The sequence below is a fragment of the Myxine glutinosa genome, chromosome 5 (assembly GCF_964187855.1).
Source record: "Myxine glutinosa chromosome 5, kmMyxGlut1.1, whole genome shotgun sequence".
Lineage (NCBI taxonomy): Eukaryota > Metazoa > Chordata > Myxini > Myxiniformes > Myxinidae > Myxine > Myxine glutinosa.
Genome location: NC_136265.1, coordinates 122,647,125 through 122,659,772, shown reverse-complemented (window position 1 = coordinate 122,659,772; position 12,648 = coordinate 122,647,125). Strand labels below are relative to the sequence as shown.

General features: G+C 42.4%; 1 protein-coding gene across 1 annotated transcript in view; it reads left to right on the top strand.

Moving 5' to 3' along the window:
- Nucleotides 1-10,357, top strand: part of RSPH3 (radial spoke head 3) — a 49,657-nt gene extending 39,300 nt beyond the window's left edge. The window contains exons 7-10 of the mRNA XM_068118191.2: nt 1,680-1,883; nt 3,151-3,313; nt 8,092-8,178; nt 8,563-10,357. Coding sequence (XP_067974292.2) covers nt 1,680-1,883; nt 3,151-3,313; nt 8,092-8,178; nt 8,563-8,879 — 771 coding nt within the window. The 3' untranslated portion in view covers nt 8,880-10,357. The remainder of the gene's footprint in view (nt 1-1,679; nt 1,884-3,150; nt 3,314-8,091; nt 8,179-8,562) is intronic.
- Nucleotides 10,358-12,648: the final 2,291 nt, after the last annotated feature.

Genomic DNA, 12,648 nt, shown 5'->3' with positions numbered 1-12,648 from the left:
ATTTTCATATCAGATAACTGAAACCAACCACCAACTATTTTTGAGGTCAACATAGGCCTAATTTCTAAAATTGACAATTTTCATCCGATTAACTTAATTTGAAGAAGATTTGCATATCAGGTCACATAATTCAACCCCCAATTATTTGTGAGGTCAAAAGGATGCTCTACCGAGTGCCATTCTACTTTGTTCTCTTTTGCCAAGAGTCGCTCTTTGAGTGATTTTTCATTTGTTTGTTTTCTTGTTTGTTTGTCCGGACGATATCTCAGCCATCCTTTGAGCTCGGAAGCTGAAATTTGGGCACAATAGTGAGCACTTGCTTTGGCAAAACGGTATTTTTTGTTTTTTGACTAATCAATTCATCGATTAGTTACTGAATTATTATCGATTAATTAAGTACTTATTTATTTCCTTTCTCATCTGGGCAATATCTCTGGCACCTTTTGAGCTAGGAAACTGATATTTGGACATGATAATGACCGTGATTTTTCTGTAAAGGGTATTTTTGATTTATTGATTAATCCATGAATCGAGTATTTATTTAATTATTCGATTAATGGCCTAATTAAAAAATAAATGAAGTTACAGATTCGGATGAAACGATGGTGGTTTAGGTATTCTATTAGCCAATTGATTAATAATTTAATTATTTTACCATTATTATTTATTTACTTTCATTGTTAATCGTTTATTTTTATTTTTTCTCATCTGGGCAATATCCCAGGCATCTTTTGAGCTAGGAAGCTGATATTTGGACATGACAGTGACCAAGTGATTTGGCTGTAAAGGGTATTTTTGATTTATTGATGTATCAATTAATCGATTTATTATTTATTGATTAATCAATTAATTAATTATTTTTCCCATTGCTGACTTAATTAATTTTCAAAACGTTACAGCTTTGGATGAAACACTGGTGGTTGAGGTATGCTTTTAGTCAATTGATTAGGAAATTATTTTATGATTATTATTTATTTATTTATTGTAATTATGCAATTAATCAATTATTGTACGCCTCTCCCTCCCAATACCATCTCGATTTGCTGCACGTCGGTATCGCCGGGCGCCCGAGACGCCCCGGCAGTGCCGTGCTGGATGATGTTATTAATTTATTTGGCATTGGGGCGGTGTACTTTGAATGTATCTGTACTTGTTGTAGTTGTTTTGTAAGACACAAACTCCTTGAAGTATTCGCACAGCATCCATGGGTCGTGAGCGTGAACCTACCCTGACAAATTGAGCCAATAAATAATGGTCTTCGCTGATGAATGATGTGTCCAATTATCTGGTTGAAGGATAGATTGGCGCAAAGGTTTGTTGACTGAAAAAAACTGCAACATATCGATTCAAAATATTGCTTTGTATGATTCAAGCAGTTATTGAGGGTTTCTTTTCTGTAATTTTGCTGTAAATGAATAAGGCCTTCCAAGTTAAATGTCAGTGTTGTCTGATGTAATTGATTTTTGAGCCACCACGTACATGCTGTTTAACGTTGTGCAGGCCAGTACTAGGGAATCATTGTTACATGAGATATGTACCAGAGAAGCCTAAGCCCCGAAACCACAACTGGCAGTTTATATCTTGGGAGGTAGAATCTATGGGATTTCGTGCTGAGCCAATTAGATATCTCTTCTGTAGGCCAAGATGCTGAAGGAAACTCGTTGTGTAATTGTTCCCAGCTGTTTGATTTTGACCTGGAGGTGCGCCCAATAGTTGAGATACTTATTGGGACGACTCTTGAGCAGTCCCTGTTGGAGGTCATGGAAGAAGAGGAGTTGGCTTCCTTACGGGTCAGGCAGCGGGTCTTTCAAGAACTGCGCAACGCTGAAACCGCCGAGACAAAGCGTCTTGAAGAGATGGAAAAGCGCAGGCAGCTGGAAAAGGTACAAGTGGTCAAACATTCTTTCTTATATTCTTCTTCTGAAATCGCTCTTCCTTTCTTTTCTTATTACCGTGATCTAAGGCTCTTCGTGGAAGTTTGTAAGTAAATAATATGCAGGACAAACACTTTAGTAGCCATCAGTGGACATTAACATGAATTACAAGGATAATGGTAGACAATTGACAAATGCATCGAGCATTCCGGACATGACCTGAGTTGAGCATCATGAGCCACTGGGTCAGATTAGAACACTATAAGCAAGCAAGTCCCACACACCATTTCTAACTTAAACCCGTTCTGTACCGTTCACAACTCTAATTCGTTTTCATTGTCAGTACTCGATATCCCAGATCCCACAACCAGCACCTCAAACTCTCTCTACACAATGTTGGGAAAAGGACATGCTTGAATGTTCTTGTCTGTGCTCTATCTTTGTCTGTAAGAACAAACACAAAAATATATAATCATACCTGTTCAATCGTTATCAGGTACCATTGGTACCGTGATGTTCCACCTATCAACAGTCTGGTTGAAGACCAGACTGTAAAGGGTATTTGCAATATGAATATATTGACCCTTCATTGACCCTTCATTTTGACATTATTTAACAATGGCACCCACACCAGCTTCAGCTTTTCTAAATATGCTCTTTCTTTTTTGTTGCCTTGAGCATTTTAATAAAATCTTCACATGAAGTTATTGTCTGTGGTATAACCACTTTTGACTTGCTTTCAAGTACCTGGGCGTGTTGATCAACCACACTCTAGATTACAGCAAGGAGGTGTGGATGGGTATAGGTAATTCGCTCCTTCGACAATATAAATACCTGTGTTCTACCTGTGTCGGTTTAGAAACAAAGGCACAGCTTGCACAGGCACTAATCATGTCAAGAGTACTGTACGGTGCCACCACCTTGTTAATAAAGGCAACCGACAACAGGCGGTTAGACGGCTTTGGCCGAACCATCTGGCAATACCTCCTTGACATCAAGTGGTACGACTGTGTTACAAACGAGAGTCTAATTGAGATGATCGGCAACCAATGGTGTCTCAGCAGTAGCAATGTGATGGAGCGCAAGGCAGCATGGCTTGGCCATGTGATTCGGCATGGCGGATTGGTTGTTGTTGAATTTTGGTGAATAAATAACCTCGATTTATTTGTTTCATACCTTTCTTTCATCTATCCTTCCCTACCTTTTAAGGAGTCTATCTTCAGTCCATCCTTATTTTCTCTCAATCAATCTTTATGTACTTCCGTTGTCATCTCAGGATATGCGCAAGGAGCAGCAGGAGAGGAGGGTAGAGCAAGAGAAAGACACTGCTTCCAAGATGGCGTCACGCGCCTTTGCTCAGAACTACCTTTCAAACCTCATCCCGGCGGTGTTTTCCTCGCTACACGCACAGGGATACTTTTACGATCCCATTGAAAGGGGTGGGATGTGCCTTTCACCTGATGTCCTCATTCTGATCTACATCACTTTCCCTTGTTTTTGTCTCACATTACTTTCCTCATAAATTATTTTTCTTGAATGTTGTGTCAATTATCACGTCAAAAACTAGAAAGAGCAATCAGATTGCAGACCCTCGCCAGGATGTTTTTTCAGTGGTTTTAAAGGCTTTTGTGTTAAAACAAATATGGCGGCCGAACCACGTGACCGATGACATCATCATTATTTTTTTCTCCACCAATTTATCCCTAGATTATGCTCAAGAAATTTCATCTTGATCGGATGAAGTTTTGTACTTGTTGAATTATGACGTCATAATGGAGGCACCTATGACATCATCATTAACAGATGTTATTCCACATGGAGAGTTCTTTACAATGAGCCATGTCTCAATTTATTCTATTCGGCGCTTTCGGAGATATAAAGGTGCAAATTTTTGGGTTTTTCCAAGATTGCGGCCGAACTACGTGACCTATGATGTCATAATTATCATGAAAAAAATTATACAGGTAGAGTGGCACCTATGGTGAAAATATCCTGTCAATAGGACCAACGGTTGCAGAGAAAATTATATTTATTCTGTGCAGACAAACAAACAGACAGATGAAAAATCACTCATAGAGCGACACTTGGCAAAACAGAACAAAGTAGAATGGCACTCAGTAGAGCATCCTTTTGACCTCAAACATAATTAGTGGTTGAATTCAGTGACCTGATATGCAAATCGTATTCAAAGTTTAAGTTAATCAGTTTAAAATTGACAATTTTAGAAATCTGGCCTATGTTGACCTTTTGGCCTATGCTGACCTCAAAAATAGTTGGTGGTTGTTTTCAGTAAGCTGATATGAAAATCCTTTTCAAATTTCAAGTCAATCGGATAAAAAAATGAGGATTTTAGAAGTTGGAAAAAGTGGTTGACCTTTGGCCTTTGTTGACCTTATGACCAATGTTGATCTCAAAAATAGTTGGTGGTTGAATTCAGTTTGCTGATATGTAAATCACATTCAAATTTCAAGTGAATCGGATGAAAATTGAGGATTTTCGAAATTTGAAATTGTTGTTGACCTTTGGCCTATGTTGACTCTTTGGCCTATGCTGATCTCAAAAATAGTTGGTGGTTGAATTCAGTTTGCTGATGTGTAAATCCCATTCAAATTTCAAGTGAATCAGATGAAAATTAAGGATTTTAGAAATTTGAAATTGTTGTTGAGCTTTAACCTATGTTGACCTTTTGGCCTATGCTGATCTCAAAAATAGTTGGTGGTTGAATTCAGTTTGCTGAAATGAAAATTATATTCAAATTTCAAATCAATCGGATTAAAATTGAGGATTTTAGAAATTTGAAATAGTTGTTGACCTTTGGCCTATGTTGACCTTTTGGCCTGTGCTGATCTCAAAAATAGTTGGCGGTTGAATTCAGTTAGCCGATATGTAAATCCTTTTCAAATTTCAAGTCAATCGGATGGAAATTGAGGGTTTTAGAAATTTGAAAAAAGTGGTTGACCTTTGGCCTATGTTGACCTTTGGCCTATGTTGACCTTATGACCTATGTTGATCTCAAAAATAGTTGGTGGTTGAATTCAGTTTGCTGATGGGTAAATCCCATTCAAATTTCAAGTGAATCAGATGAAAATTGAGGATTTTAGAAATTTGAAATTGTTGTTGACCTTTGGCCTATGTTGACCTCTTGGCCTATGCTGATCTCAAAATATTTGGTGGTTGAATTCAGTTCGCTGATGTGTAAATCCTCTTCAAATTTCAAGTCAATCGGATGAAAATTAAGGATTTTGGAAATTTGAAAAAAAGTGGGTGACCTTTGGCCTAATTGCCGCGTTGGCCTTTGGCCTAAAGGCCGCAAAACCTTTTGACCTCAAAAATATATAGGATTTTGTCGTACCACGAACTCAACCATTTGGTGAAGTTTCGTGAAGATCTGTTTAAAATTGTGACCTGTAGGCAAGCATAAGTGAGCGGACAGACAAACACACACACAAACAAACACACAAACCAGAGTGATCAACATATTTGCAAAATAAAATAAAAAAATTTGCCAAGTCACAAACAAACAAACAGACTTGAATGCAATGCCCTCTCCTCTGGCAAGGGTAACAATGATGTGCTTGTATGTATTTGACTTTTATAGTTGGTTGTCTGGATCAAATGCTTGCAGGGTTTGGGCCAAAAAACTGATTCATTCATTTGCTCATTCATGGATTTGTTCCTGCTCTACCTTTTGAGCTAACAGCACCGATTAGGTTACTTGATAAATAAATAAATAAATGTCCCTGTGGGTAGTAATGCCCATCTAAGACAAAATCCTTTCCAAGTTGAAAAGTATTTCTCTGACAAAAGTGAAACTATGCACAGTGAACTATTAGAGGACGTATCAGCTACCATTTTCCCCCAAATACCGAGCAATTAGACCCTCCACCAATCCATATTTGGTGATTAAACATAACTGATATTACATTTCTCGCTCCCTCTCTCCCTCTCGCTCCCTCTCTCCCTCTCTCTCCCTCTCTCTCCCTCTCTCTCCCTCTCTCTCTCTCTCTCTCTCCCTCTCTCTCCCTCTCTCCCTCTCCCTCTCCCTCTCTCTCTCTCTCTCTCTCTCTCTCCCTCTCTCCCTCTCCCTCTCCCTCTCTCTCTCCCTCTCCCTCTCCCTCTCTCTCTCCCTCTGGGCCCTAATACCTACTGATTGTGTACTATGACCTACATCTATAATATTTGCAGTTTTCAGACATACTGGACATGCAGAGGCGGATTAACATTCTTTGGGGCCCGTGGCACAAACCCAGGGCACAAACCACCGATCTTTACGAAACCTCACCAAATCATAAGAGTTGGCCATAAGGGGAAAAATACCTATTGATTTTCAGGTCAAAAGGTCAGGATAGGCCCAAAGGTCAAATTTTTTGGCAGATTCCTAAAAATTCTCAATTTTCATCCGATTCACTTGAAATTTAAAAAGGATTTGCATATCAGGTCACTGAATTCAGCCACCAATGATTTTTGTTTGATGTCAACATAGGCTAAAAGGTCAACATCGGCCAAAGGACAACAACTTCTTTTAGGGATTTTGCAAGTTTCGTTCTATGCACGATGGATTTCTTGTTTGTCTGTGGGGATGTTTGTGACAGATTTATTTGGGGGGATGGGGGAGGTGGTTTGGGGGAAGATTTTTCAAGTATTGTGCTCTGCACGACGTCTTTCTTATTTTTTTTATCTGTTTTTGTATACATAGTGCTCGCCAAGTGGCTTAAGCACACAAGCAAGCACTGAACACACTAGCTAGACAGACCGAAGACCCTTTTCTGATTCTGCCGCTATGTAATGAAAAAGTTAATTTCGGGTGATGTTCAACACTTTTCGCCTTTTCTTACCTCCGCAACCGAAGGTGGATTGAGGTTATGTTTTCATCCCTGTTTGTCTGTTTGTTTGTGAACATAATATCTCAAAAAATTGTGGACAAATTCAGATGAAAATTGGTGGAGAGGTTGGGTATGTGACGAGGACAAAAATATGAGATTTTGGTGAAGATCCAGATCCAGTGGATCTGAAATTTTAAAAAGTGATTTTTCACCATTGAAAGACAGGGCAAAAAACGATAATGTAGCACGATATCTCAAAAAGTTGTGGATTGATTCGGGCTAAACTTGGTGGACAAGTTGTGTGTGTGTGTGTGTGACAAGGAAGAATTTATTCTATTTTGGTGAAGATCCGAATCGGAATCCGGGTCCGAGAATTTTTTAATTTTTTAAGTGATTCTTCACAAATTTTGAATAGTCCTGCCTAGGTAAACATCAGGAAAACGTTTTTTTATCAATTTATCACGTGACTGCTTTCTTTCCTCGAGATGGAGCACTCATTCCATTTACGCTGTGTTTATCACCACTCACAAGGTGATTGTTTTGTCAGCAAAGTGACACTCAGTCTCATCTCGAAAGATTATAAACCACCATCGGTGATCTCTCGTTATCTCAAATCTCTCGTGATCTCGGGTTGCATTGGTTGCATGACCTCATGGAATTTGGGGGCCCTGGGCACGTGCCCAGTGTGCCCATGCGTTAATCCGCCACTGTGGACATGAACACCCGGAAATCAAATACCTGTACATTCGAAAACACATAAACATGACATAAAATACATTGACGCATATCCCACTGTTAGAGTCTTAGTCCTTCAGTGAATACTACGAGGCCCACCTTCCAATATCCCTCCACTATGGACAAACAAAGGGGACTTCATCATCGGATGCTCACTTGACGCGGTCTTCGGCACTTTGGCACGAGTCCATCTGTGCATCTTCTCTCCACACATGTTGTGAATGTTGATTGGACCTTATTACCCACACTGTACCTATTCATGTGATCGGTGGTCTCTCATGGAGCAATGATGAATTTCACATTGGAATTGCATTGATTAAGAACTTCATAAAAGTTACTTCCAAGCTTGAATGTTCCCTTTTTCTCGATGAATGTGAGAATGAAACTTCCACGTGGAAAACGACAGAAGTCATTTGAGACGGTGAAAGGTCTGTGCTGCCATTTCCCACACACCAGGAAATGGCATTCTACATACAGATACCGACTGGCTTATTATGTTCAATGCCTCAATCTACTTGTCATATCTATATTCCGAGTTGTGAATTAGAACGACTATTCTCTGCTGGCCCTTATTCCCCTCTGGGCCTTATTTCTCAAAGTCACATTCAGTGCAAAACTTACAGTGCTACTTACTATATTAGCTGCTTATATTTTTGCAGATGTGGAAAGCACTTTCCTACCTTGGGTGATGAATGCCATGCAACAGCAGATACGCCACAGTGTGGTATCAAGCTGCATCTTAGATGGTAAGGACCATCTTTACTTCATTTCCATTTCTGCACTCACTCTCTCATTTAACCGCCCCTCTGCCCCCTTTCCGCCCCCCCCCCCACTCACCACCCCCAAACTATCCCCTATACCCCACAGATGCCTTTTTGCGCATGCTGCTTTCACTGCTGTTGTGCGTTGTTTTCATTCGCTTGTTCATTCTTTTTTCTGTAAATATATTTTAAAAATGAATTTTGGAAAGACCTGTCATTTTTTGGGGCTTTTTAGCTGGCTCTATGTCACTCCCTCTATTATTATTATTTTTATTTTTTTTAGCTGACTATATTTACTCTCTCTATTGTTATTTATTTATTTTCTCTCTCCTGCTCTTTCCTTCTCTCATCTCTTTGCCTCTCATTCAGATATCCTACGGGATGTGGTGCAGAAGCGTATAGAGAGGTGCATGCAAAATGATATGGAGAGGGGCATGCAACAGGATATGGAGAGGGGAACACAAAATGGTATGGAGAGGGGCACCCAAAATGGTATGGAGAGGGGCACCCAAAATGGTATGGAGAGGGGCACCCAAAATCGTATTGAGAGGGGCACCCAAAATGGTATGGAGAGGAGCATCGAAAATGGTATGGAGAGGCGCACCGAAAATGGTATGGAGAAGGGCATCGAAAATGGTATGGAGGGGGGCCCCGAAAATGGTATGGAGGGGCACCGAAAATGGTAACGAGAGTGGCACCCAAAATGGTATGGAGAGGGGCACCCAAAATGGTATGGAGAGGGGCACACAAAATGGTATGGAGAGGGGCACACAAAATGGTATGGAGAGGGGCACACAAAATTGTATGGAGAGGGGCACCCAAAATGGTATGGAGAGGGGCACACAAAATGGTATGGAGAGGGGCACCCAAAATGGTATGGAGAAGGGCATCGAAAATGGTATGGAGAGGGGCACTGAAAATGGTATGGAGGGGCACCGAAAATGGTAACGAGAGGGGCACCCAAAATTGTATGGAGAGGGGCACCCAAAATGGTATGGAGAGGGGCACCCAAAATGGTATGGAGAGGGGCACCGAAAATGGTATGGAGAGGGGCACCGAAAATGGTATGGAGAGGGGCACCGAAAATGGTATGGAGAGGGGCACCCAAAATGGTATGGAGAGGCGCACACAAAATGGTATGGAGAGGGGCACCCAAAATGGTATGGAGAGGGGCACCCAAAATGGTATGGAGAGGGGCACCCAAAATGGTATGGAGAGGGGCACCCAAAATGGTATGGAGAGGGGCACCCAAAATGGTATGGAGAGGGGCACCCAAAATGGTATGGAGAGGGGCACCGAAAATGGTATGGAGAGGGGCACCCAAAATGGTATGGAGAGGGGCACCCAAAATGGTATGGAATGGGGCACACAAAATGGTATGGAGAGGGGCACCGAAAATGGTATGGAGAAAGGCGTCGAAAATGGTATGGAGGGGCAGCGAAAATGGTAACGAGAGGGGCACCCAAAATGGTATGGAGAGGGGCACCGAAAATGGTATGGAGAGGAGCACCGAAAATGGTATGGAGAGGGGCACCCAAAATGGTATGGAGAGGAGCACCGAAAATGGTATGGAGAGGGGCACCGAAAATGGTATGGAGAGGGGTACCCAAAATGGTAACGAGAGGGGCACCGAAAATGGTATGGAGAGGGGCACCCAAAATGACCATGACGAGGAGAGCTGCAACAAAGATGAGAAGGAGAGCTGCACACAAGATGGCTCCCACGAGTACGATGATAACAAGAAGATTTCCATCGAATGATATGCAATGTATTCAGAAGTCGGTTTTGAATTCTACATTTTAGGAGGGATAGATTTGATGTTGGAAAGCTTCACAGAAACAAAATAATAATTGGTAGAATGAGACTTGCACCACGACATAGTGAATTTAGATGGAATATGCAGTACTGTACCATACTGTGTACGGAGATTGACTGAAGATGACTGCTTTGAGTTATGGTTTCGTTCAAGTAGATTGAGGTTAAATAATTTTTAAAAAATTGAATTCTGTAATATTTGAATGGATCCTTTTTGGATGTTATAGAGTGGTGTATGGTTATTGAAGGGATATTGCAAAATTTACCCCCACAATAGTACATACACTGTTTGTTTGCATCAGCCTTTAACCCTTCAAAAAACCAATTGTTTAATAAAACTCAAGTTCAATACTTGGTTCTTGTTTACCACAGTTGTCCCCCCTCGAAACCCTCCTGACCACACCTCCACCTGCTGCCCTGGTAATCAGCTAAAAGTTATGGAGGTAGTTAAAGGTAGAGATACACTAGCCAACATGCTGTATCCGGCTTGCCTCATGGAGTTGTGTGAAACTTTTGTTTCTTACCAACAGCTGTTCACCACCATCTCTTATCTTCCCCCGTCTTTGTCTTTCCCTCGCGGTCCCCATGTGCTGTCTTTGTCTTTCCCTCGCGGTCCCCATGTACTGTCTTTCCCTCGCGGTCCCCATGTACTGTCTTTCCCTCGCGGTCCCCATGTGCTGTCTTTGTCTTTCCCTCGCGGTCCCCATGTACTGTCTTTCCCTCGCGGTCCCCATGTGCTGTCCTTCCCTCGCGGTCCCCATGTGCTGTCTTTCCCTCGCGGTCCCCATGTGCGGTCCCCATGTACTGTCTTTGTCTTTCCCTCGCGGTCCCCATGTACTGTCTTTGTCTTTCCCTCGCGGTCCCCATGTGCTGTCTTTGTCTTTCCCTCGCGGTCCCCATGTACTGTCTTTGTCTTTCCCTCGCGGTCCCCATGTACTGTCTTTGTCTTTCCCTCGCGGTCCCCATGTGCTGTTTTTGTCTTTCCCTCGCGGTCCCCATGTACTGTCTTTGTCTTTCCCTCGCGGTCCCCATGTACTGTCTTTGTCTTTCCCTCGCGGTCCCCATGTGCTGTTTTTGTCTTTCCCTCGCGGTCCCCATGTGCTGTTTTTGTCTTTCCCTCGCGGTCCCCATGTACTGTCTTTCCCTCGCGGTCCCCATGTACTGTCTTTGTCTTTCCCTCGCGGTTGTCAGCTCTTTCACGAGCCTCGATTCAGCATAGAAAAAAAAAAAAAAAAAAAAAATCCAAAACCTTGATCTTTTCTACCCCCGTTAATTCACCCCAGATCCACTTTTCTCAAATTCCTACTTCTTTCCTGGAAGTTCTAGCAGTGTCCATGTGTTTTTTTTTTTTTACCTCTCTCCCCCCACCCCCTTCCCACGCCTCCTCCCCACAAGCCCTCTCCCTCCCACAGATCTCCCGATGTCCCTGCTCTCAAATGTTGTACTTGTGTGCTTCCCCGTCTCTCCCCATCTTGTCTCCCGTTCCCTTTATTTCGTCTTATGCGTCCGTTTTTTGTTTTTTTTTGTAATCAATATTAGCTCTTACATGAGCCTCGATCGTGTATACAAAAAAAATAAAAATAAAAAACCCAGCATGTACACATTGGTACACCTTGCACAAAGACTTCTCTCCGTCACTGAAGCCTCATGCAGTTGAGCTCCGCTCCCGTACCTTTATATAGTAGCGAATGGTGTTTACGGACTTTTTCCCATTGGTCAGAAGCACAGATTTGTCAAGGTGAAATGGAACCTGTCAATTTTTCCCATGATACCACATCGTGGTACGTGACATGTGGGATTATTTACACAGCTAACTTAGTCCCATCGCCATCTGGCACAAACTCGTGTTTCACGCAACAAATTGGGTAAAGGCAGAGAATGTCTCAACTCGTTTGCCTCTAAATGTCATGCTCCGAATCGCATCGCTCTCTGTGCCCATCCTACCCCCTCGTACCCAGCGTCTACTGCACTTTTACAAGCAGGGTCGAGGCTGCACAGAACTTTCTCCACGAGAAGCCAGAGAAAGTTCCGTGCAGCCTCGACCCTGCTTCGGCGACGGGCCCATATGGCATCGGTGCTCGTGTTCTCAAATCTTACCCTTCTGCTCTGTCTGTGCTCTCCAACCTGCCCTCATTTCACCTCTTCCCATCTACCTGAAAGTCGAAAAACATCACTCCCATCGAAAAGAAGGGTGAAACAAACGATCCTCTGAACTACAGACCACAAAGATTACTTCAAATTACGAACAAATAGGTGGAATCCATCATTGCTGCTCATGTCAAGTCTTTACTCTTTTCAAACCTGATCTCTGACCATTAGTTTGGTTCCTGTCCTGGTCACTCAAATCTGGACATGCTTCTCACTTAGCAATAGTCCAAGGCCATAAACCTCAAAAAAGGGGTCAGTACCATCTACATTAGATGTCTTGGACATTCGACACAGTCTGGCATCCTGCTCTGCTTCCCAGGCTTGTCCTGTAACATGGCCACCTTTACATCTGGCAACCTGCTCTGCTTCCCAGGCTTGTCCTGTAACATGGCCACCTTAACATCTGGCTTTCCTGCTCTGCTTCCCAGGCTTGTCCTATAACATGGCCACCTCAACATCTGCCTTTCCTGCTCTGCTTCCCAGGCTTGTCCT